General features: G+C 42.1%; 1 protein-coding gene across 1 annotated transcript in view; it reads right to left on the minus strand.

Moving 5' to 3' along the window:
• The window catches only part of Ston2 (stonin 2), a gene marked incomplete at its 5' end in the record, with an annotated part of 100219 nt that overhangs the window by 2528 nt on the left and 71213 nt on the right, over nt 1-26478 (minus strand). The window contains 1 exon segment of the mRNA XM_013517229.1: nt 3428-5263. Coding sequence (XP_013372683.1) covers nt 3428-5263 — 1836 coding nt within the window.

Below are 26478 nucleotides of genomic sequence, written 5' to 3' on the forward strand. Positions count from 1 at the left end.
ATTAGGCTTTCTGTTTGAAAATTCATACATTTTTTTGGAAGAAAAGGAGAGCTTATCTCTGTGAATATGAAGACTGAAGCACCGTTGTCATTCCTGAGACACAGCAAGAAACACTTGTTCAGGGCCCTGTGCCTGGCATGATGTGAAATGCTTTACACAGTTTTCCAACTGAATCTTCGTAAGGAACCCTTTACACACGAGGACGTGGAGGCTTTGGGAGGCAAAGACACAGCTAGACAGGGGCAGAGCTAAAACATGAACTCAGCAGTCTGCTGGCCTTTGCCTAAGTCATAACCTCATGGTGCCCAAACCTCAAGACCAGGTTTGTAAGGTGACAGCAGAGAGAGGCGAAGCTGCAGGAGTCCCCTGTAGCGATGGGCTATGGATAAACAGTATGAAACCGCTCTGGCTTAATCAAGTAACCTAACAGTCCCTTAGCTGCCCTGGCTTCCCCGAGTAAACAATTCCAATTTTCTTTATTGGTCTGGGCAGGGCTTTTCAGTCTCAGAGAGTAGGAGATACACACCCACTCTCCAAGGAAAACATGACAGGGTGAAGTATTTGTTTGCGGTTTCACAAATGTAACACAATTCAACACTTATTTGTAAAGAACAAGACTTTAGGAAATTAACTGAAAAATTGGTACCATTTTTTAGGGAAGGAATTTAAGTAAGAGATAACAGTAAGATTTACATGATATAAAAATGAAGCCATCTTTTTAATTGTGTATCATAGATATAATTATATAGTATCATTTATTAGGTATTCATTACAGGCCAGATACGGTGCTGAGCACTTAAAAGCATTACCTAATTTCACTCTGAATAATCTACGTATTAATAGCCCGATTTAATAGATGAGGAAAATTAGGTTTCTCTGAGGGTTAAGTAAATTGCCCGAGGTCACACTGCCTTTATGTGGTAGAGCTGGGACTAAAACTCAGATCTGACTCTGACTGCAAACTATGTCCTAAATTCTTCTCAATGTATTGCTACGGGATTAGATTACTGTAACATAAACAGCAGACTCTAATTTCAGTGGCAACTTAGGCGACTATTTTTACCTAATTACCTTCATTTGCACATTGTTGGGGTATTGAGAAATCATTTCTTTTGGAGAAGTGACTCCCTCCTCTCATTCCACCAAAGCACATTCACAGCACACTCTGAAAGCCCCAGCTATTAGACGTATGAGTCTGCTGGGCAGAGGGGTATAATTTGGAAATCTGGTATAGTTTAGTTCATGGTAGTGAACTAAATAAACCCACAAACTGTATCACCCTCCTTGATGAAATAGAGAAAATTAACATTAAAATTCAGATTTTTCCCTCATAAAAGCTAACCCTGGAATTGTTGTCTCTTTACCTGGTCTGATGAGAACTGGAATTCCAAGAAAGAAAGCTACCTGTGCAGGACAGAATGTTTCATTTCTTGAGCTGCAATGGTACAAGCAGCAGGACTTGTTCTGGCACCTTCTAAAATTAAGAAAAACTCTCCACTAGAAAAGCACTGAGGAAAATGTTTGCTGAACACATTGGTTTTTCAGGGCCCGGTCCATTTCCCTTTCCTTCTGGTAGCAAACTTTCTCTCTCCCTTTAGGAAATAATCTTCGCTGGCTGTGCATGTCATCTTGGTGCTGATAGCAGTCAAACTGCTCTGGACTCCCCATGACTCCAGCCAAAGGGCACAAGGGCAGAAAATGACAGTGATAATTGTCTCTGTGGCAGCACCGTGAGAAGACTTCCACTACCTTCTGTTACCAGGGTTGTTCTAGAGCTGTCCTTTCTGAGGACCAAGCTATTCTTGCCTTTGGTTCTCTGAGCTATTCATATTCATTCCACCCTTTTTCTTACCTAAGGTTAGTCTTTGTTGTTTAATAACCAAAAGCACTATGACATAGTACTTTTAAATATTTTAAGACATTTTAAGATATGTTTACATGCACTGGGAAACACTGCAAATCTCTGCTCTTATAGTGGACATTATTTCAAGCATATGTCTACTTGTCTTTATCGGGTAAGAGAAACTGTAGCACCGAGAAAAAGCTCCTGGAGGCGGCCGTATGTCTGTAGAGAGTCAGGTCAGTTCACCCCCTGGGCCTTCTTCCTCAGCTATGTAGAACGAAGAGCTGGAAAGCCCGGTATCCCACAGCTTTCTCTCCCTAAGGCTTCGGTGCCAGAGGGGAAGGAGGCTTTCTCTTCCCTGTCAAGTCAGATGGGCCCCACGGCCGAGATAGAAGCCACAGCGCCTTCTCCAGGAGAGTACTGCACCGTGCTGATTTCAGGGGAAGTGAGTAAGCAAGCACAGCGAGGAGACTTTGTTTTAAAACTCTGTTTAGACATAGAAGGTAGCAAACCCAGCCTCAGACACAGAAGCTCAATTGTCTCTCACTCACTACGCACACAGAGCAGGACAGGTCCGCTGTCAATACACACTCAGGGTTTAATGGTCACCATGGAAAAAAGCTGCCTGTGCAGGCTGTAATATGCAGCCAGGAGTCTTCCCAAACCTTATTCTTTCTGCTTTTTAGCAAATCGACTTTCATTAGCAGTGGGCAAAATTTATTCTAAATAAGACAAGAGCTTTAAGGGCTCATGGACTCACAGGCTTGCTGCAGGCCACTGGGATCATCCACATGTACTCTAAGAAATAAAGCTGTTAGAGCTGCTTCGACTGCTGCCTCATTTTGTCATTTCACTAAATCTCAGTGGACCCACAAGGAAAGTAACTGCCTCCTGGACTCACTCAAGCAACGCATCCCCCATGGTGGTGGACAGGCCGGCCAGGGGGGGTAAGTTGCTCTGTTTTCTCGTTTACATCAAGCATTCCTTCCTTTCCTTTTTGTGTGAAGGAACCTTGGCCCTTTTGGACCTCCACATTCTGCTGATATCCTGCCTCTTCCCCTGCGTCCCTGTGTCCCAAAGCCAAGCCCTGAGTTGAGCTGTTACAACTGACGAGGCTGCATCAGAAATCTCGCTTCTCAGCTGCACTATGTATGCGACTGGCCGTAAACCTCCTTTCACTTTCATCCGGGGCACAGTCAGAGGTGCTTCTGCAGAACCCAGAAGCCTTCGAGGATCTGGAAATGAGTTCCTTCCAGAACCACAGCTAATACTTTAATGAGTCCCAAAAGGACAGAAGATCGGAAGCTGTCCTGGAAAGCTATTCAGTAAGCTCAAATGAGCAGAGTAATACACTGTTCTACGGAAGATGTATGACAATAAGGGGTGGAAAGGTGGTGGGAACTGGGTCGCTACCCTTGTCTCTTACTCTGTGTAAATGTTTCCATTGTTCTGGTCCCCCGCCTCTCCATTGCCATTCCCATCAATAACAAAAGCGAGTTCTTCCTAGAGGAACAGATGAGGAAGAGTGACCCTGGCTCTTTAGCAACCATACGGTTGTTTCCACAAGGGGAAAGCACTACCTACCTGAGTTCTTGTCAGGCAGCCGGTTTACCCTCCACACAATGGAGTTGAAGGCATGCTCGTACTTGGCAGTTCCCAGAGTTACTCTCATGACAGGCTCAGAGCCAGAGACACTAGTTGAGCCAAAACTTGCCCCTCGGTTCACTTTGGCTTTCAAAGACTTTTCCCCTAGGACACTTTCCCTGCGGAAGTTTTTCACCCACTCACTGGGCACTGGGTAACGCACCATGACATTCTCACAGGGAACCTGAGTGAGAGGGTCGCGGTTGGAGGAGAAGCCAGTTGACATCCTCAGCCAGCTCTGCACCTCCACTTCCGCCCCATTGATGCTTGCTGCTGTCCTGAGTGTGAAAGGCAAGGTCTTCTCAGCAAACACTGTCCTGAACCGCATCAGTTCAAACCGGCAAGCGTCCAAAGGGTTGAAGAGAATAACCCGAGAGCTGCTGAACACATCTTCATCCACACACCCGTGGAAACGGCACTCATGGAGTTTAATCCATTTCGTGGTAGTGGTGGGCATGATGTCTTGCCGAGAAACGATTTCATTTCCTTTGATGAGGATGTCATTGAGGCCCAATCGGCACTCTGCAAGCCCAGAAAGGAAACTCAGAATGTGGATCCGAGTCAAAACATGGTGCTGGAGAATCTGGTTGTCTCCTTTGCGTATAATGCCAGAGAATTCATCTCTGACATCCACTGTAATCTCTTCTTCAAGATAGTTCAAGCCAACTGTGCTCAAGTCCATTGATAATACTGGCAGATCCATGAGTCGGTCCTGAACTGCGCGAATGAAGCTCAGGAAGTCATCATAATTGGTGGTGCCCAGCTTAATCACTTGTTCCCTCTCTGCCGTGTGGGCTACAGCAGGTTTAGGCTGATATTTTTTCTTCTCTTTGTAGGTGACGCGATCTATCCGCAAGCTGTGGATCCTACCATTCTCATCATAGTTTTGAAGCCGGGGTTCTGAAACCTCATGGTAGATCTCCAGCTTGAACTCACGGAACGGTTTTTCTAGGCCCTGCTCATAATACAACTGCAGGTAACCACTGTCTGTCAGTTTGATGTAGATTGGTCCCCAGTGCCTGGAGGACATGATGTTTTTCTTCTCCGGGATCCTGAGCATCATTGGCCAGCCGTCTCTGGGCTGAGTGAGTGCTGAGCTGGCTGGGTGAGCATCTAGTTCGATCCAGGTTATTGGGTCATCATCAGGTAGTGTTGCACTGCTAAAGTGATCAGGTTCATCGATCTGGAGCTGTTTGAGTTTTTCAACAGCATCAGAGTGGGACTGGCTTTTGCTTGAATCATCAAAACTGATGGCATCCTGGTAGACGACAACGAGGGAATCTCTTTGGCTTTTGCCTGTGGTACTGGAAGTGGAACTCTTCTGGGCGCGCCTCTCCTGTTCCTCGAAGAAAGCACTGAAAGGGTTGATAGGGGAGGGCTGTACATCCTGGAGCGTCTCATTCAGGAAGGGATTGGTGGCCCTCCAAGGTGGTGCCTCAGTTACAGAGGATGGATGGTTTAAGGAGGAAATGTCCAGCTTCTGAACTTTGGAGAAGCTCATCAAAGTGCTCTTGGGACGATCCCTCTTGAAGGACCCAGTGGAGTTGTAAGGTACAGCTGGAGTTACAGGTGCCACCGGTGGCATTTTTGGCTTCAGAGGGGAGGTGACTGGTGGCAAAGGGCAGCTGACTTCATTGTCATCAAAAGTGACCCAGCTGGGGAAACGAGCAGAGGTCACTGGAGGGGCGGGGTGCCCATTCGTGGGTGGACTGCTGGTGTGCCAGCTGATGGCTTCCATCTCTACCTCTTCATCTTCCTGGAGTGAGGAAGAATTGTCTGAAAGGACAAGGAGAACATATCAGGGGCTGCCATTCAGAGTTGCGGGAAGCTGAAGTAGGAAATGAGGATTCCTAGAATTTTACCTAGAATTCAGTAACTTTCCATGTAGCTCACTACCTGTCTCAAGCACTCGGTCTGGGTACAGAGCTCACAATTTTGTAACGAAGATACGAGAAGGGTCATCACATTGAATACAACAATAATACAACAGATATTTCCTATATGTAATTTCTAAAATACTTATTGAGTTTTAAACATTGAAAACTACCTCCTAAAGTAACATAAACTGGCCTTATTAAAAATGCAAGTTACTTTGTCAGTGATAATGATAATATGTTATACAAATAATATACTCCTATGTATTCTAGCCCAAATATGCTCCATAAATATTAAAGACAGAATGTTAACATCCTTAACATGCATGTAAGTTCAGGCAAGTAAATCAGAAAACCACAAGATTTCCAACAAAAATATGGGCAAAGTCCATAAACAGATAATTCATGAAAGAGAAACTGAATATGTCTAATAAGCATGTGGAAAATAACCAATCTTAACAGTAATAAGAGAAATAAAAATTAGACCAAAAAAATCAGTGAAGATTTTAAAAGTTTTCAATATTCAGTGAGGAACACTAACCAGACCCTCACTAGGAAGAAACTGCTACAAATGCTCTGAAAAGAAGCCTCATAACTTAGATTATTGGTCCTGACAAATGTTCATGAACAGTGACTGGACAATTCACCCTAAAGAAACAAATCAAGTTGTGAACGAAGTTTGAAAAACAAAGATGCTCATGTTAGCATTGTTTATAAGACTAAAGGGAGAGTTTTCAAACACCCAACAGTTGGATGGATGTGAAGAAACTGAAGCATACAATGGAATTAACACCCAGCCATTGCAATGTTCGTGTGCTCACAATAACGTAAGAAAGTACTCCTGATACAAGCTCGTCTTTTTTTTTTTCTATAAAATTTGCATCTTGGGTTTATTTTAGTATATAAAAAAAAGGTGATTGCCAATAAAACTCTGTTGTGCCAGTGTCTTCAAGAAAGGAGATAGCAGACTTAAGTCTCAATGAGGGGAACAACCCAAATTTTTTTGGATAAGGACCCTGTGTGTAAGGACCCTGGTTTGGGAAGGGTGGGGAAAATGAGGATGTTAGCGAGGAGGAATGGATTCTGGTGAAGGTTTGACATAGTTAATAGATGTCTGGTATACAGTAGACACTGAGTAAGTGTTTGTTGATTGAGAAAAGAAACTGCTTTGGAGTAGCTCTCCTATTTTCATTGTTCCTGGAGAATGGAAGTATGCAGATCTCTACCACCATCCCAGCCACTACTTGTACCGCCAGGTATCTGGAATCAGAGGCAAATGGATACTGAAACATTTGTACTTTCATCAGCAATACCACACACAACTATACAGGTAATCACACATGGATGGGGTGACTGGCTAGTCCTCTGTCCTTCCAAGACATTTATTCAAACAGCAATTCCTATCATCAAGAGCATTGTTTTGAGAAGGTAGGGTAAACACATGACTATGTCTACACATATCCACATTTACCTCTGAAAGGCAAAGAGCAAAAGGTATTTTCTACATGTGCAGCGCTACAAAAGGACTTCAAGGCACTTACAAACTAAAGATAGGAATCTGTTTCAAATTCACTTTGTAGATGGTGATTGATGTTCTGGAAATGAAGGGAAAAGGACCAGGCAACAAATTAGGTTCACGGTATCTATACTTTCTATACTTATTATCAGTAATGAAGGCGAAGGGGAACATTGCGACCCTGAGTGAAATGTAATTACCTCCTTGGAATCATATCTCATCCTCTCCAGAGAATGAGAAAAGGGGTGCATCTCAGAACTCACCACCTCCTACCGAGGGAGCTCTAAGGCCTTCCGTAGGGTAATGTTTCCACCCCAGCAGCGCCCCGCTGGCCTGCCCCTGCTAGCTGGGATCTCCTTCTAGCCTTGGAGCTCACCACCCCGTAGTTTAAAAACAAGCTGAAATCCTCTGCCTTGGGAGAGTGGCTTTCTGCCAAGGGATTCCCTTCTGTTGGGAATCTTGTCCTCAAATTAGCATCTCTTGTCACCTCCTAAGCCAAAAAAAGAAGGGAGAAAAAGGCTTTTGTCTCTACTGAAGATAATTTTTTCCTTATATGAATTCCTTTTCAAACCTATTTAAAAATCACACCAAATTCTTGACAGTTTTATAGCATTAAACTCATAAAACAATTTAAGTGAAGTATCTTTAAATTCTGAAGGAAAATTTCTGAATTAAATGAATTCACAGAGATTCATTTTCTCTTCGTCAGCCACTTAAAAACACCAAAGGATTGTTTCAAAATTCTCTTGACTGGCAGTTTCATGTCCCATAATTACAATACTTTTAAAAACTTATCTTTTGGATAATAGTGGAACATAGGTTAAGTTTTTGAAATTGAAATTTGTTTTTCCACAAACGATGTACAAAGAAAAAAATATTTCAATAACATAATATACTTTTACAGAAGAAAACCAAAAGTGGTCCAGGGTTCACATAAAAATAAAGCATTTTTTGAGGTGAGCACAATGACAGTACTTTCAAAAGCAATGCCTTCCTTACTGTGAAGTCTTCACTGTGCTTCTCTCTCACCTGTCACGGATCATCTTCCACTGTTTTCATAATGGTTGGGTCTTATACATTGAGCCCCCTTTCAGTAGAGGATTACTTTGGACTTTCATATATATAAAATTTATCTGTATGTAAATTTCCTGAGCATAAATATTTGCATTTTATTTCGTTAATAAATAATCAATGTCTCCTTAATAAAATGAATATACCCTCACAAATAAATAGGATAAGGAGAATGAAAAATTCATGAATATAAATGTCTAATAATAGAGAAAAAAACAACCTTATAAAACAATAAAATGCCGTTGTCCCCATAGCAGAGAGACAAAGACTTAGAATACATAATAACCACTGTTGGTGACAAGTGGGAAAATTTACACTCTTCTGGGAGTGTTAAAAATTTTTTGTCATTTTTTTAATTTTAAAAATAATAAAGAAATAGAATTTCAAAACAAGATGATAGGAAATTAACAATGGTACTATACTGTATATTGTTATCTTCAAAATAGTTGCTCAGATAATCAGATATAGGAGTATAAGATTGGTCAAACAATATAAACACTAATTGTTCCTTTCAATGAAGTAACAAATTAGTAGTGCAATTACCTTAGCTATCTTGTGTGTGTGTGTGTGTGTGTGTATATATATACATATATATACATATATATAGATATATATTCCTTCTTTTGGGAGTGTTAAAATTTTTTTCTGAGGGAAATTTGAAAATTTGTATACAAGTTTTTAAAAAGTGACTCAACAATTCTTAGAGAAGTTTATTCTAAGAAAATAGTAAGACAAGCATGTAACAATGTACACAGTGGGTGTTTATCATAGCAATGTTTGGGTCACGGAAAAATTAGAACTGACCTAAATGTTCACCAAAGGGAGACTGCTTATATAAACTGTTATACCCTTACAGTGGAATCCCATGTTGCCCTTGAGACAATGCTTTTGAGCATATGTATTCATATGGAAGTTGACCATGACATACTGCTGAGTGAGTAATACCAAGCAAGAACTTATAATGGGAATTCAGATAGCCTGGGTTTCAATTATGTACTGGCAGCTAACTAGCACCGTAACTCTGACTAAGTTTTTAACTTCTCTGTCTCAGTTTTTCTATCTGTAAATTTAGGAAAATATTAAGTCCTACCTGAAAGGCAAATAAGAAAAGTTAAGTGGATGTAGGCTGCTCTTCCAACTACTAAAATGTTACATTTCATTAGTACATATGTGTTAGCAATGAAATGTAATCTTTCATGATGCTTTGGTGTTGGAAAACAAGCGTCTCGTGTGAAACAGGGGTGTATTAAGAAATTTAAATCTGTGCCAGGAGTAGCGGCACACGTCTATAATCCCAGCTACTAGAGCAAGGCTGAAGCATGAGGATTCCAAGCGGGAGGCTAGCCTGGGCGACTTAGCAAGACTTTGTTTCAAAATAAAAAAAATTTTTAAAGGGTTGGAGACGGAGCTCAGCACTCCCTGGGTTCAATTTCCAGCACCTCCCTCCCCCAGAAGAATATATCTATATTCTTCCCTTATAAAGACAAAGCTGTATTGCCCACAAAATAAAGTTCAAAATGTACCTTGCCTGCAAATACTAATTCACCTTAAAGAAAGGGAACAAGCAGCTTAGCTGTGCTCTATGTTGAGAAAGCAGCGGTCATATATTTCCTGCAACAGTTATGACTGGTGGGACCAGCACTAGAAACAACAAGGGGGAATAAAAGGCTGGCAACTTTCCCCAGTAAAAAACAGCCAGAAGCTAACTGTCCTGAGCACAAAGTTAACCATTATCCACAACTCCATTCTACTGACTTATTAAGATAAAACCATGGCCAAAAATCCAGCACTGGACACTGACATACCGATGGTGTCATCTGTAAAGGAAAAAGAAGAGCACAGAATTAAGAGTTTAGAACTAGCACAGCTTGACCCTTTGCTGAGGAGCCTGAGGCTCAGTGATTTTGAGAAACGTGCCCAAGGTGAAATTAGAAGTCAATTACCGCTTTTAATTTTCCTTCACCATTATTTCCTTAATGCTTGTTCATTAAGCTGAATTTTTCCCATTACCTTTGAGATCAGCAAGCAGTATCCTGACACACAACTGCTTAGGAGCTTTGGTGAAGGAGAAAGGCTTACCAACTGTTCAGACAGAAGTCTTTGGGCAAAACCTCGGTGCTGTCACTCCCTCGTTTAAAGATGCAGGGATGAGAGCAGGGAGCTTCTAACTTGCACGAAATATGCTGGGACCTATTCACTGTGACAGCGGGAGAGCCACATGTTTCCCCTCTCTGGGTGCTCAGCAGCGTCCAGGAGAGACAGTACTTCCATGCTGGTGAAGGGACCTGGTCCAGAGATATCCCAAAGCGCAGAAGCCCCTACGTCAAACTACCACTTAGCACTGCAGAACGGAATCTCTCTCAAGGCATCACATTCTAGTTTTTATTTACCAAGGGAACCTGTGCGGCTGTGCTGAGCACCTTCTTCAAGTGCCTGTTAACCCAGCTTGCCCCGCTGACTCTCTCCCCACTTACCAAGACAGGCTGGCCCAGCACACTGCCTCCCTTTTTTCCTTTTTTGCTCAGAAGTCTGTCACATGGTACAGGAATATTCCATTTCTTGCAGGCTGCTTGAGTGTATCCTCACACTGTGACCAAGAATCAACCCTTTTCTCTCTGGTTCTAAACTTCTGTCTGTTTGACCATTGTCCTCTTTCTTATGTTTTCTCCAGGACTAAACTTCTGTATCTTTACTTTTGGCTTCTTTTAAAAATATTTTTATTAAGGGGCTGGGGAATAAAAATATGTTTATTAGTACATGTTTGTGATACATAGTAAATCCTGTGTATATGTCTTGGGGAATTGGTACTCGTACATACCACAGCTTGATCATTTGTATTTCCCCTTCCTCCCTCCCTTCCTTCCTCTTTCCCCCTCTTCCTATTTCTACAGTCTATCCTTTCCTACCATCTCTCTTTTATCCTACTCTTTAATTTATTTGTATTTTGGGTCTTTCAGATTTGAGAAACCACGTGACATTTACCCTCTGTGTCTGACTGATTTCACTTGGTAGTACGGTCTCAAGATCCACCCATTTTGCTGCAAATGATTCAACTTTACATTCTTTACGGCTGAGCAGTACCGCCCTGTGTATGTACACCACGTTTTCTTCACCCAATCACCTGCTCACGGGCGTTTAGGCTGCTTCCATGATTCAGCTGTGAGTTGTGCTGCTAAACGTTTGGCTTCCTCTCACAACTGAACTTCACCTGAACTGTGCTCACTCGCGCCCTGGCTTCTGATATCACTTTCTCATGCTGTCTTAGATGAGGTCTACACCTTGATGTGGTCCGACAGCACCAACTCGTTTCCCATCAGAAGTCACAGGCAGAGTGCAAAGGCAGATTGCAGCATATATTGAATACTGAACCACCAACATTCGGCTTTATAAGTTAATTTCTTAACCTTTTATATGCCAAGGTATCTCAAAAACACTGAACTACTGATAAGACCTACTAGGACCTTACTGGGTTGTTTTTTTTGTTTTTTTGTTTTTTGGTACCAAGAATCAAACTCAGGACCTTGCATTTGCCAAGCACTTGTGCCGCTGAGCTATATCCCAGGCCCCACTAGGACCTTAATCTGCATCCAGAAGACACTGTAAGGGAGAACGTATGTAGGAGCAAGAGGGTTCCTGACCCTCTTGGGAACATAGGTCTCATGCCAGGAAGCACCAGGGCTGGGACCCAGGAGAAGTACTCCCTGGTGGCGCGCTGGCAAGTCCCCAAAGGCGGCAGTAGGACTACAGTGCCCAGCTGCACCGTGACCAGGCCAGGGAACGCCTCAGGGTCGCCTGCCCCAGCGCCACAGGAGTCCTGCCTGCTTGTGCTTCCACGTCCCCACTCTGTTCCCCGGGTCGTCATGTGGGAGGCGTCTCAGCACCGCCAGGATGCTGTGCGCTCCAGGGAGGCCCTGGTCTCTAGAGGAGCACAGGAGCCATCAAGCTCTTGGACTTTAGTACGGGGCTGGGGTAGATCAGTACACCCTAAAGTGCAGTAAAGGCAACTGCATCTTCATGTTATGTTTGATCAGAGAATCAATTTGTAAGGGCCTCATCCGTTTTGCAAAGCAGGTAAAATTAGGTTTGGGGCAATTGTAAGGTAACTCCCACGATCTATGAACTGCTAAGGAAGACAGAGACACATCACACGACCTTTACTATCTCTTAACTGCAATAGTTAAGGCATAGAGAAAAGGACCAGCAAAGGATTAGGGAGCACACAGGACATCCTCCGGGTTCTGTTGGTGAGCAACAGAAAACCGAGCTATGCCTCAGAGAGGATGGCAAAGTGATCGAATTGTATTAACCAAGAGGTGCCAGTCTAACCAAGGACTCTATTTTTAATCTCTCACTGATCCCTTAAATATACTATTCTACTTTTAACCCACTAATATCCCACTACCTAGTACATGCCCCTGTAGAGCTGGTACTCACCATCCTTTATATATTTAATACTTCTGCCCCCCCTGCAGTGCTAGGGATTGAACCCAGGACCTCACACATGCTAGGCAAGCATACTACCCCTGAGCCAGATCTCCAGCCCCATATGGGGTACTCTGAAGTCTTATTTCCATTGTGTGAGCCATGGGTCACCTGCATCCTGGGTATGGGCCCACACCTACTTATTCTCAGAGCGAAGCCAGTGTTTTACCCCTCTCACCAGCTCTGAAGTGTCTCAGCCTAAGGAGCATTCACAGCTAGCAATGCCTTCCCTTTCATAGTCCCAAAATGGAAAATAGTACAAGTATCAACCCACAGCAGACCACATTCAACGTGTAATCATTTTGAAGTTTAGTGATGGAAATTTCTGCTTCATCAGAGTTAGTCCTGTAAGGTCAGGGGCTGGTGGGGAAGGCAAGGAACAGAGCTGGGAGCTCTCACACCTTCCTCCCTTCCTTGCTTCCTTCTTCCCTTCCTTCTTCTTTCCTTCCTTCCTTCCCACTTTTCTTTCTTCCTCTCTCTTTCGCTTCCTTTTCTGTCTGTCTCTCCTTTTTTTTCTCTGAGACCTGTCTCACTTTGTAGTTCAGGCTGACTTTAAAATCATTATGTAGCCCAGACTGGCATCAATCATGGGGCAATCCTCCTGCCTCAGCATCCCAAGTGCTGAGATTATAGGCATGTGCCACCACACCCAGCTTCTCACAGATTACTACATACACTTGTGTACAGGTATAGTAGGGATGAGGAGAAGAGACATTCTGAGTCTCTCAAGTTTTCCTTCTGTTTGTTATCTTTGCAGGGCTATAATATAGTAGTTTCTTGATGAAATTTAAGAATTCTGTTGCAGGAGGGGCAACCTCACCTACAGGAAGGTTGGGGCAATTTCTTCAGGCTGAAAGGACTTCTAATCAATGGCTCTATTTTATAAATGGTTTCACCTTTATAACCCAAAGATTATTTTTCCTTATGTGGACTTTCTAGCAATGATGAGGACAACAAAGCAGGCAAACAGCTCATGTACGCAATAGGCCAATTCTTTTCAATCGAGTTTGCATTTAGTAATTTGATTTCATTTTAGTACTTATCCAACTCTCTCTTAATTACCCTGATAAGAGGAAACACTGTTACAGACTGATAGCAGATGTAATTTATAAAATGTAAACCTATCAAGTCAGGCTGGGGATATTGCTCAGCCTCACAGTGCCTGCCTGGCAAGCACGAGGTCATGAGTTCGATTCCCAGTACCAAAAAAAAAAAAAAAAATCAAGTTAAGATAATATCCGAAAAAACAGGAAAACAACTAATTTCTAGCACCTCAACACACTTATTCTAGCAGGGAGAAGTAAACTTCAGAATCCCTCCTATTTTTCAGAAGGCCTCATAACCTGTGGGCAAATAAGTAGAAAAGCTACTTACAGATGAGTCATTTACTCAGTAGTTTTCCTGACTTGCTACAGCATGCAGCCTGGTCAGCAAATGAACACAGGTGTCCCCTGAGAGGACACAAGGGTTATAATGGAGAGGCCAGCTTAAAAGTGGCCTGCACCACACCTGGGAAGAGTGCCAGGGAGGGCGAGGCCAGGCACCAGATATAGTACCAAAAGTCAATCTCCAAGATCCATCCGGACACACCACAAGTGTGCTTTACTAATAAATTCCCTAGGGAGCTCTCAAGCCAATGAAGCTGGCAATCCAGTTTAACTGTCTCGAGAACGCAGCAGCTTAATTCAAGTACCCAAAGAGCAGGCAAACCTTGGCAGCTTAATTCAAGGTAGTATTAACTCATGCGCAGGCTCGCTGGGACTCCTCCATCTCTGTAACTTAGTGCCATGCCCCCCCAACTTTTTCCTGCCCTTGAGTAAGTTCCATTCAAGATTTCCAAGGTAATCTGAGTCATTTGTGTCACGCAAGGAGCACCCTGATTGCCAGTCCCTGAAGACTTGGATGGAGAAGTGTTTTTCTCCCATGATTTTCCTATGTTAGAGCCACCCACCCACGGACGGAAATCTCAAACTGTGAGCCACATTAAAATTCTCCCTCTGTAAATCGTGGGTGTTAGGCATTTTGTACCAGCAACAGGAAAGCTGAGCGATACACTGACCATATAGGAAAGATATCACAATGACTATAGCGTCTTCCCATCACTATTGATCTTTGTGGGCAGTCCCCTCCCATACTGACGCTGAGTTTGTTCATGCGACTTGCTTTGGTTAAGATGAAATTCATACACTGCAAACAGAAACATGAGGACTGCTTGTGCACTAGGGCTTGCCCTTTGTCCCTGCACTCGGAACCCGAGACCATCATGAATGACCTTCTAAGGGATGAGTAACCACGGGGAGAAGAATCAAAACACTGTAGCCTGTATCTTTAACCATGCACTAATCTAAAATCAAAATAGATCAAAGATCTAAATATTAAAACGGAAACATTAAATCTACTGGAAGAGAGAATAGTTAGAACTCTTGGGGAGATTGGTGTGGGCCAAGACTTCATGAGCAAAATCCCCGATCACACAGGAACTGTCACAAAAACAACTGGGATGTGATCTTATTAACAAGTTTTTGCACAGCAAGAAAAACCACCAACAAAGTGAAGAGATATCCCACAGCGTGGGAAAAAATTTTTGTAAGCTGTTCCTGAGACAAAGGATTACTATCTAGAAGATATGAAAAACTCAAAAAATATCAGACCACTCAAATTTAAAGACCCAATTCAAAAATGGGCATTTGAGATGAATATACACTTTTCAGATGAAAAAGTACAAACAGCAAACAAATACATGAAAAAATGTTCAACATCGCTGTCATTCTAGGGATGCAAATTAAAACAACACAGATTCCATCTCACCCAGAAAGAATGGCTATCATCAAAAAATCAACTGATAACAATTGCTACAGGGGCTGTGGGGAAACGGGAACCCTTCTCCACTGCTGGTAGGTATAGACTGGTGCATTTACTGTGGAAATCAGTGTGGAGATTCTGCAAAAAACTAGGACTAGAAGTTCTATTTGATCCAGTATTCCCTGCCTTGGTATCTTCCCAAAAGAATAAAAGCATCATACCACAGGGATACACACTCTGGGGGTTTTGCCCACAATTTACAGCAGCACAATTCATAATAGTCAAATCTTGGAATGTCCATCAACTGGTGAATGGATAAAGCAAATGTATTTTTTAATATATATACAATGGAATACTACTTGGTCATAAAGAAGGATAAGCTTAAGACATTTCTAGGTAAATGAATGCACTTTGAGACCACACACTTCAGTGAAATAAATTGGACACACATGTGTAAATACCACATTGTTTCTCTGGTGTGAGAAACCAAAAGTGTAAATAAGGACCAAAGTGTATAACAGATATTGTGAAACACAAAGAAAATGTTCAAATGAGGAGGGGAACAAGGGAGGGGGAAATGAAAGAAGGGAAAAGTAAAAAAAGAGAAAAGAAGGAAAACATGGAAACAAAGGTTTTGTAAATGGGAAGGGGAAGAGGGGTTGAAGGGAGGTAGGGGAATGGGGAAAAAAGAAACAAGTTCTATCTTGTACAGGTACAAATTCTCTATGATGAATATGATCACTGTATATCTAAAATGTACCAATATAATCTGATTTTAAAAAATGAACAATAAAAAAAACTATGGAACAGAAGCTTTTATGTCAAGCCTCATCTCTACCAAATGCTATTGTGCTAATTTCCTCACTATAACATGGAATAATTCTAATCTCTGTTTAATTCCACAGAGATATTTGGAAGCAGACATAAAATAACACAGAACATCCTTCTCAACATTCATTATTCCACCATGGTTAGGCCTGTAATGACTATTCAGAGACTGAGGTCGCTTTAGCTTCTAAATGAGTCCTGCAGTCCTCATTACTTGGGTGGCTCCGTTCCAGGTGGGCAGCTGGTACGTTTCAGAGACGTGCGCATAGCATTTTTGGAAAGAAGTTTTATTTGCAGATGTATTAAACCTAAACTTCTCCATATCAACTACAGTTCTGTTGCGAGAGGCTTGTTTACATCACATCATTTTCAATAGTTTCCTGGAGACCTTAAGTGTTTCTGAAAAAAGAAGTGAAATCAAGTAACGAGAGAACAGGGGAAAGTGGGAATGACAAGAGCAGTTTCGGGTCTCTTTATGCACCTGAACTGACTGACGGCTGTCACTTAATTTATGTGCTCCCCATCTGTGAATGCTTTGATTGTTAGTGCAGCCCCTCAAATTCGTATGCTGGAATCCAAACACCTAAAGTGCTAGTAGTAACAGGGGGGTCTTTAGGAGGTGATTAAGTCATGAAGATCTGGCCTTCATGTACGGGACAGAACCCTTACAAAAGGGCTGTAGGGAACTAGCGAGGCGCTTTTGCTCTCTGTCCTTCCTGTAAGGGCAGGACCAAAGCACTCAGGTGTCTTTTTTTTTTTCTTTTTTCAGGTGTCGTTTTGGAAGTGGAGAGCAGGTCTTCATCAGACACTGAACCTGCAGACACTTTGACTTTAAACTTGTCAGCCTCTAGAACTGTGAGAAATACATTCCTGAGTTTATGACCAACCGGAACCACTTCGTTACTAACAAACTAAGGTACGGCCTGTCCCTAGGAACACAGGGTCAAGTGTTTTCTTGCCTTATGTAGAAGTGACTCCCAACTTAAGGCACACTGAATCGAATGCACTAACATGCAAATCTGACTCAAATCACATAAATATAAAAAAGATTAAACTGCTTGACTTTCACGAAAGAAGTTGTAAAATACTGAGAAGATGCAGAAGCTTGTACAAAGCACCTCAGTCCTGTCACCCTTGCTGATCGATAACACCGTCAGTGTTTCTTTCAAGCTGTGTACCCAGAACATACGTAGTTATAAACACACACACGTCTGTATGGATTATCCTACATATAGAGCTTTACAGCCTACATGTTTTCCTTAACATTTCAGGATAAGAATTTTTGTGGGACACCACTCAAAGCAGGCTGTGGGAGGACATTAAGTGTCTGATTAGGCTGTTAGCATGTGTATTACATATGCTGAAAGTGTTCAGAGGCCAGAGTATTAACGTATTTTAATTCTAGATATAAATGTAATATTTGGCCATCCCAGTGGAGTAGATAGGATGTAAGAGTGTGACACTGGATAAAGGACAATCAATGCTGATGATTTGTTTCATGAAGTAAATTTGATTCCTGTTGACATTGGAAGTTAGGGACTTCAATAGACAGAGATGAGGTCATGGGATCAGGGTTGCTATTTTCAAATCTAAAGCTTCTTGCCCAGCTGGAATATACCATGAAATGCTGACAAACATGCTGCCTTCCGCTCTTTGAAAGTAGTAGCCTCTGTGTTTATACTGAAGGCACAGCCGATTGGTATGTGCGCTTATCGCCACCTCCCCTTCTCTGCACACGAGGGAAGTCAAGCACAGACATACAGGTGTGAGTGTCCGCCCACCACTAAGAACCTTTGCTGTGCTGCGGGGCAGGTTGCACAACACAAAATACAGGGAGTTTGCTTTTCAAGAGCAGGCACCATATGGCATCAGGAATTTTGTCTTTCTTTTAGTGCTGGAGTTAAACCCGGGTTTGTGCATGATAAGCACATACTACCACTGCTCAAGCACAGCGATGTCTGTTTTCTTTAAGAGCATACACTAGTCAGAATGAATTTGATAAAGGGTGAAATATTTAGAGGAAGAATATAACTATCTTAACTAAAACCTTCTTAAGATTTCTGATTAAAATGAGTGTCAAGAGAGGTGTAAGAGGAGATACACACCTGATTTAGTATCGGCAAAATTGGACTGGAGAAAGAGATCTTTATGGTGTGAATTTTTCTTCAATTTGGGATTAGATTCTCTAACTCTTCAGGACCCACGGTAACTTTTCCAGTTTGTCCGGAGCACTCCAGTGCTTTCTGGAGTAGACTTTAGATTTTTAGAGCAGAAAGGTGGTTGACAGGAGGGAAAAATGATAGTCCACCTCTGCCACCTCCAAGACAACTTCATGGCACAGCCAACCCTGTTCTACGTGTATTAGGTGCTTTGTCTAGAGCTGTTCCAAATCAAACCTCATTTGATCCTGAGAGATAGGCATGATGTAAGTCCCACCACTACCCCTATTTTAGTAAAGAGGATGCTAAGGTATAGAGGTTAGGTGATTGGCCAATCAAAAAGCTGGTAAGTTGCCAGGCGCAGTGGTGCATGCCTGTAATTCCAGCACTTGGAAGGCTGAGGCAGGAGGATCGTTGCGAGTTCAAGACCAGCCTAGGCTACAAAGTGAGCTCAAGGCCAGCCTGAACTGCATAGAGAGAAAAACCTCACGTACTAGTAACAAATGGAAGTAGAAATTTTAAACATATGATATATCCTAGCATAAAAATATCAAACACAGGATGGATGTGCTGGGGCATGCCTACAACTGCCCTTAATCCCAGTTACTTGGGAAGCTGAGGTAGGAGGATCAAAAGTATGAAGCCAGCCTGGGCACTAGTAGGCAAGATCCTGTCTCAAAAAAAAAGGCTTTAAGAATCAGCACTGATTGTAGCTGTGAAGCTACAATCAATTTTTGGACTCAATCTAAAGTACTGAAAAAAAAAAAAAAAAAAAAAACCCAGATGGAAGTAAATATAATGAAAGACGTATAAGACCTCCACATTGAAAACTACAATACTTTAAGCCAGGTGTGGTGGCACACACCTGTAATCCCAGCACTCTGGGAAACTGACAAAGACTGCAAGTTTGAGCACAGCCCATGCAGTTCAGCAAGAACCCGTCTCAAAGAGGACTGAGAATACAGCACATTCTGAAGGCCCTGGGTTCCATCCCCAGCACTGAAAAAAATCTAAAATACTTTATTGAGAGAAATTAAAGAAGGCCTAAAAAATGGAGAGCTCTCATGTTCATGGATTTGAACATTCAAAACATATGATGAAAAATTTTCTGAAACTGGTCTACAGAACTAATACAATTCCAATGGAAATCTCCAGGTTTTTTGTTTGTTTGTTTTGACAAGCTGTCAATTCCTATCAAAGCATATAAATAGCCAAGAAACTCTTGAAAAAAATGTTGAAGGACTCATTTTTTTAAATTTCAAGATTTACTACATAGATGCAGTAATAAATAGTACCATGGGAAAGATAAATGAATTAATGGAGCAGAATAAAGGGTCAGAAGTATATATATATATATATATACACACACAATTACTTGATTTTTGATAAGAGTGCCAAGACAGAAGAAAATTCTTTTCAATAAGATGTGTTAGAGCAACTGAATATCCATATAGGAAACAGCAGACCTCAACCTTTTCCTCTCCATACATGAAAATTATTCTGAGAGAGGTCATAGATCTGTATGGAAGCCAAAGTTAAAACGTTTCTAGAAGAAAACAGAAAACTATCTCCATGACCTTAGGGTAGGTAATAATTTCTTGGGATACAATCAGTACCAACTGTAGAAGAAAAAAATACATACATAAATTACCTTTCCTCAAATTATCAAGACATCATTTAAAAAGTTAAAAGGCAAGCCCCTGATAAAAATTGCATCTAGAATACATAAAAAGAACCCACACAAACAATAATAAAAAGATAACTCAATAGACCATAAAAGAAGCTACCTGAATGGCCAGATAGGTGCTCAAGAGCATTTCACGCCAGGGAAGAGCAGATGAGATCCTACACGCTCACTAGAATGGCTAAAATTACAAAGCATGATAATATCAAATGTTAACGAAGATGTGGAACAACCAGAACTCTCATATTCTTAGCAAAAGAGAAACGTGATAAAGTCTCTTTGAAGGGTAGGTTGGCAGCCTTTAGTAAACATTCACATGCTTTGTAACTCAGCATTTCTACTGTTTGTGCACAAGAGAAACAGAAGATACGTCTATAAATAGAATTGTTCAAGAATATATAAGCTGGGTGTGAATGGTGGCATTCCTGTAATGTCAGCACTTGGGAGGCTGAGGCAGGAGGATCGCTGTGAGTTTGAGGCCAACCCAGGCTACACAGTGAGTTCAAGGCCAGCCTGAACTATATAGTGAGACCATGTGTCAAAAAAAATGTTTTGCACTATAGATTTATTCATAACAGTAAAAAAACAGAAACACTCCAAATGTCAATAGAAGGGATAAACAAATTGTAACAGATGCATATAATAGAGTGCTGCATTACTATGAGAATATAAGATAAATGAACTATTTATACTTGGAACAACATGATAAACCTCAAAATCATCTGAATCCCAAAAGTTACTGACACAAAATCATTTATCCTGGTTTGAATCATTCCCTTAATCTCATACCTACCCTATAAATAGATATAGTTAGCCTTCCATTTTAATTAATAAAAGATTCATTGAGGGAAAATAATATCCCTGATTATATTCATTCATTCAATACTTACTGACCATAAACTATTTGCTCCCAGCAGGGTGCCACATGCTAAGGATACAATCTACAAAAACAGATACAAGATTTAACTCAGTCCTTTCCTTTCAGTACCGCAGGGTACTGCGACGGCCAAAAAATGAACAAGGTGATGACCCTGTCTTTAAGAAGTTCCACATCTAGCAGAGGAAACAGGAGGATAAATAGCCAATGACAATATGTTTTATAGCAATTACAGTACAACAGAAAGTGTTCTTATGAGTATATAGAAAGTGCTACGTGAACCTGAAAAAGGAAATGATTGACAATTCTGCCTGGACAGTTGATGCCAACTGGCCAAGGCGCTGATGTTTCGTTTGGGTGAAGTAACAGCAGACAGGATGCCTGCGGGCCCTGCAGCTGAGTAGAAAGACCTCAAGATTTGGAACTCACTACACCTGGCTGGGTGCCACCTTGGAATTTCCATTTTGAAATGCAAAAACAATGTGATTATCCAATTACTTGAAGGGCTACTGTAAGAACGGAAAAAAAAAAATGCCTATGAAGACCTAAACCCACAAAAAAGGGCCTTGCTTTATGCTGGTTTTAAAACTCTGAATAGCTCACCGGTGCGAGCCATGTTTCTGACCAATGGTTATCATCATCATTGTGTCAATCTCCAGAAAGGCACATCTTTCCAGTAATCCTAAATTCCTGAAGTGGAAATGTTCAAGGCTGGACCTTAAACTCCATGGTGATTTCCTGGGTTTTGACCTCCTTCCCTGCTTGCACACAACTTGACCTCCAGCATATACCATGACCCTGTGGACCAGCAAAAAGAATTGATCATCTAAATCTGAGTAGTCTGTGAGGAAAAGAGAGGCCAGTACATAACACTAAGACTCACAGGAGAGCAGTTACTCTGGCCTTCACCCGCTTGTAAATAACCACGCATGAGCATGTACCCTACCAGCTGCCGGTCTTACCCAGCTCACAGCAATGCTCACCGTAATCAGATACCCGGCCGCCTGTAAGCTCCTAGATCAGACACCAGCAGTATGTACTAAATTAACTTGAGAGGGACAGTTCAGTAAGGTGGGACTGAAACGGCAGAGCTCTCCCAGGCTCTTCCTACAGGAACTGCAAGGCTCAGTCAGCTGCCTTTGAGACTTCAGTATAGACAATGACATAGGCTCAGTACCCCTGCTGATGGTACTAAGGTTAGTGCTGCTCAGTAGGAAAGCAATTGTAAAATAAGAGCTCAGAATTTGTTTTTCAGCCTAACTGGCTCTTTACTGACATTTCTAGTCAAATTAGAATCATTAAAGTTATCCTAGTGATTTGGGTACCAGAGGCCATGTTGCCAACCTTTGCTACCCACATGGCTGTACGTATGTACAGTGGGTGTTTACATCATTTAATCATCAGATCAAACACTTGGAGCAGCTCTCTAAGGAGCACGGCACACGGAGGACAGCAGGTCTGTGCTGTGCCACAGATAAGCTGTGCGTGAGGCTACGAAAATGATTTCAGCTCTCCAAGCCTCAGGTCCCCCAACTACAGAATGGGATAATGATGCGTGCTAGTGTGTGTGGTAGTGTAGATAATGCAGACAAGTGCCTGGCACAGTGCCCTGCAAAGAACAGACACCTAGTAAATGGCTGTTGCTGGGGTTATTATTTACCTAGCACTGCCACTGACAGTTTTGCAGGAGTATGGGGAACAGGAAGAAAAAAACGGTTACAAAGTGCTTTTGTTGGACAGACATCATGTCAAACGGCTTTTAGCCTGCTTATATGGAATGCAGCTCTATGAGGGTGTGTGTGTGTGTGTGTGTGTGTGTGTGTGTGTAACAGAGGATGAATGTGATTTAGATGAGGATATGAGATAATATATACTGAGTAGAGGACATGGAGGAAAAAAAGAACAAAGAAAAGTAATGTTCTGAAGAAATGTACACACCTTGTTACTGGACAGTAAGATATACTGCAAGGCAAAGCCTTTAATGCTTCATTTTATTTTACTTCTTGTCCTGTTTTCAGTCATTGCTGTTTGCTCAGAGTCGAACATACCCAGTGAATACACTGGAGTCCACACGTGGGCCCAGCACTGTGCTCACCTGCAGGAGTGCCTGCGCATAAACACAGGAAAAGGAAACCCGCGGTGCTGGTGTGGGGACACGCGCCAAGCCGTGGCTCTGATAAGCAGAAATGCCCTTTGCCCCCGCGGCTGAGTCACTGCACCAGCACACGACACGCTGTGACAGTTCCGTTCACAATGATGACAAAAGGTCACTCTGCAAACAAAGCAACGAACCCAGACCGAGGTTCCAAACCTTAACACAGGAAGGGTCTGCCTTAGTTTCGCACCATCGACGCCAGTGAGCGGATCACGTGTATGAACTCTTACCCTGTCCCACACTGAACAAGGTGTTCTGCATACACCGACTTCTCAATCCTCACGACAACCTTGTGGGAAACACAGTCTATAGGTGAAGAAAGTCAGATCCATACAGCTAAATAACTTGCCTATGGCAAAAAAAAAATCAACTGTAGCTTTCAAAACCAGTGTCTCTTCATGGACTTGAAGTAGAACGCGCACACGGGGAAGTGTCCAGGTCTCAGGGGCACAGCCCTGCAGATGTCCACAGCTGAGCACATTCCTGTAACCAGCACCCAGATAAGAAGGCCCCATGGGCCTTTTCCAGTCTCTCTTGCCGAGAGGGTAACCAGTAATCTAACTACTAACAACTCTGAGTTTTACTCCGAGCACTGTAACCTACAGTAACCAAGTTCCACTGAATTCCTCCATTTTTCTTCTCTGTTTCACGCATTTAGAATTTCCCAACACTCTAGAGTCAACTATTTCTTCTTTCACATAGTTTTTCTGTTTGTGATTGTGAGCTCTTGAAGGCCAGGGTTTTATACAAGTTAAATATACCTTATCCAAAATGTTGGGGACCAGAAAGGCTTCAGCTTTTGGACTGTGTTGTATTTTGGAATATTTACATATGCATGATGAGATATCTTGAGGATGAGATCCAAGTCTGAACAAAACTCATTCCTATCTCATAGATGTCTTATACACATAGCCTGGAGGCAGCTTTATATAACATTTTTAATAATTTTGACCTGTGGAATTTTCTACTCATCATCTTGTGTCAGCACTAAAAAATGTTTGGATTGTATAGCACTCCAGATTTCAGAGATTTGGATTTCGGATGCTTTGACTGCACATCCTTATACTCCCCTAGCATATCTAACAGGGAGCAGCTGCTACACGGTATATGTACAGTACCTAAGTGTTATTTTCTGCTTATTTTGTATCTGACACTATTTTAATTTACTTGATGTGAATTATCTCATTTAATTCTCCCAACAGCCCAATGAGGTAGGTAGGTACTATCATTACGTTCCTTTAACAGCTGAGAAAACTGAGGCACAGCAAAGTCAGATAATTTACCCAAGGTTGCATAGTTACACAGGAATGGAGTCAGGACTCAAACCCTTGGGCTTCTTACTTTAACTTTTCTCTCACTACTCTTCTCTTTCTGTACATGTTATTGTATAAACTGCACGTTGTACCTCATATTGTGGATTTAATCTGCTTACACTGATGACGAACAAAGCCATGTGCCTTTTCATGTATGTGTTGGCCCTTCGGACAGCCTTTCGTGAAGTACCTTTTTAAGGCTTTTGTTTATTGTCTACTGTACTTCTTGTTGATTCCTAGAAGTTCTTTGTATGTTCAGGATATGAGTTATTTGCCAGATGTTACCTATTGCAATATCTCTTCTTCCTGTGCTGTGGCTTGCCTTTAATTTTCTTAATCATGGCTTCTGATTAACAAACATTTTAAACTTAATGAGATCTAATTTAACAATTTTCTGGGTCTGTGAGTGCTTTCTGGGTCTTATTTAAGATACTGGGGGGGTGTGATTCGTCACATTAGAAAGACTGACTGGTAGGATAGTCAGTCAAGGTTCTCTGCCCTCCTGTAGCCATATGCTAAGCTGAGCACAAATGACTTTGAGAAAATGAAACTGACAATGCCTGTTGTCCGTCCATCAGGGTGATGGCCAGCAGGGTATGGCGGCGCACACCTGTAATGCCAACTGAGGCAGAAAGGGTCCCGCAAGTTCAAGGCCAGAATGGGCTGCCCAGTGCGTTCAAGGTTAGCCTGAGCTACATAGCAAGATCCTGACTCAAAAACCAAACCAAACCAAACCAAAGTATAGTACTAGCAATGGCGGCCCTTTCTGAGCTTGATTTTTCACCTTAACTTTTTGGTGTGACCTTCAATTCTGGGAGCACCTCTTACCAAAGCCTTGTAACAGACTCTTTTTTTTTTTTTTTTTTGGTTTTGGTTTTTCTCCGGTACCGGGAACCGAACTCACGACCTTGCACTTGCCAGGCAAGCACTTTTGCCGCTGAGCTAAATCCCCAGCCCCACAGACTCTTAAAATTTCTAATTACTCAAAGTTTACTTTTATTGCTTACAACCAAAGAATCCTATGATGCCTTGGCTCACTCTCTTTATATTGCTGTTCTCTCTATTTTTATACAAGGCAGCATGACTTAAACACAGTGGGCTTCTGATATCTCCAGAGATGCTCTGACGTGACACTCATCACATTAGGAAAACCAAGGGCGTTTTCATCTCATTGCCTCCTAGAGAAATGAAGAAGGGGAAATCTAGCTAAAACTGAGCATTTCCAATGAAGCAGACAATTTCAAAAGTACAACAGAATATTAACAATTTAACAAATTACCAGCAAAAATAGTTCTGCGGCTGTGCCTAAGCATAATTACTGTCTTTTTATTGTGGTTATACTAACAAGCACTGATTATTTAAATAGAAGAGCAAACAATACTTTGGGTGGAACACTAAAGAAGGAACACTTCTAAACAGCACCTCTATCCTAATGAGGAAGCCGTGGAGGCGCATTCCTATGAAGCAGTGTTCTCACTGGAAGAGTGTTTGGGGCGGCATCTCAGAGTCGTTCAGTCAGACCCTTCACATTTCGCAAAATATAAGCACAACATTAACAAGAGAGATTGAAAACACAAAAAGAAATTACAATATCTACATGAGTCGCAGGTGGTAGGTGCGTCATGCACTCACTGAACTTATGCAACTGTAACAGTAGGCATTTCTGGACTGCATCGTTTGGGAGCGCTTTCAGAGTGGGCACTGTCATCTTTAACCCTAAAATGAAAGCAAACCTCCATTCTGGTGTCATTTATCAAGAGTCAAAGGTTAAGAGTCAAACCTAATGAGAAAACAGCTATAACTTTATTTTCTTTTTGAAAAAGGGATAACACATTTGGACATGGCAGCAGGTATCTGTGATCCCAGCATTCTGTGAGGCTGACGCAGGAGAACTGCAAGTTTGAGGACAGGCTGGGCAGCAGAGCAAATCCCTGTCTCAAAATCCAAAATAAAAGGTTCTGAGGAAACCAGGGCCTCAGTGTGAAAGCCCTGGGTTCATCCCCAGTAGAGGGGAAAAAAAAAGACAATATAATGTTGGGAGCTGGCAGAAGCTGTAAGGAGCTGTTGGTTCTCTTGGAGGAGTTTGTCACACTGGATTTCCTGATGAACCTGGCTGTTTTCATCCTCCAAGGAGCTCAGGACCTTGTTGGCACTGCAAATGGCTTCGGTTCACTTTGGGGGAGTCTGGTCCTCACTCTGAGCATCGCTTCCTGGCTCTGCGGGGGAAGAC

This window comes from Chinchilla lanigera, unplaced genomic scaffold (assembly GCF_000276665.1).
Source record: "Chinchilla lanigera isolate Chin_1 unplaced genomic scaffold, ChiLan1.0 scaffold00037, whole genome shotgun sequence".
Classification (NCBI taxonomy): Eukaryota; Metazoa; Chordata; class Mammalia; order Rodentia; family Chinchillidae; genus Chinchilla; species Chinchilla lanigera.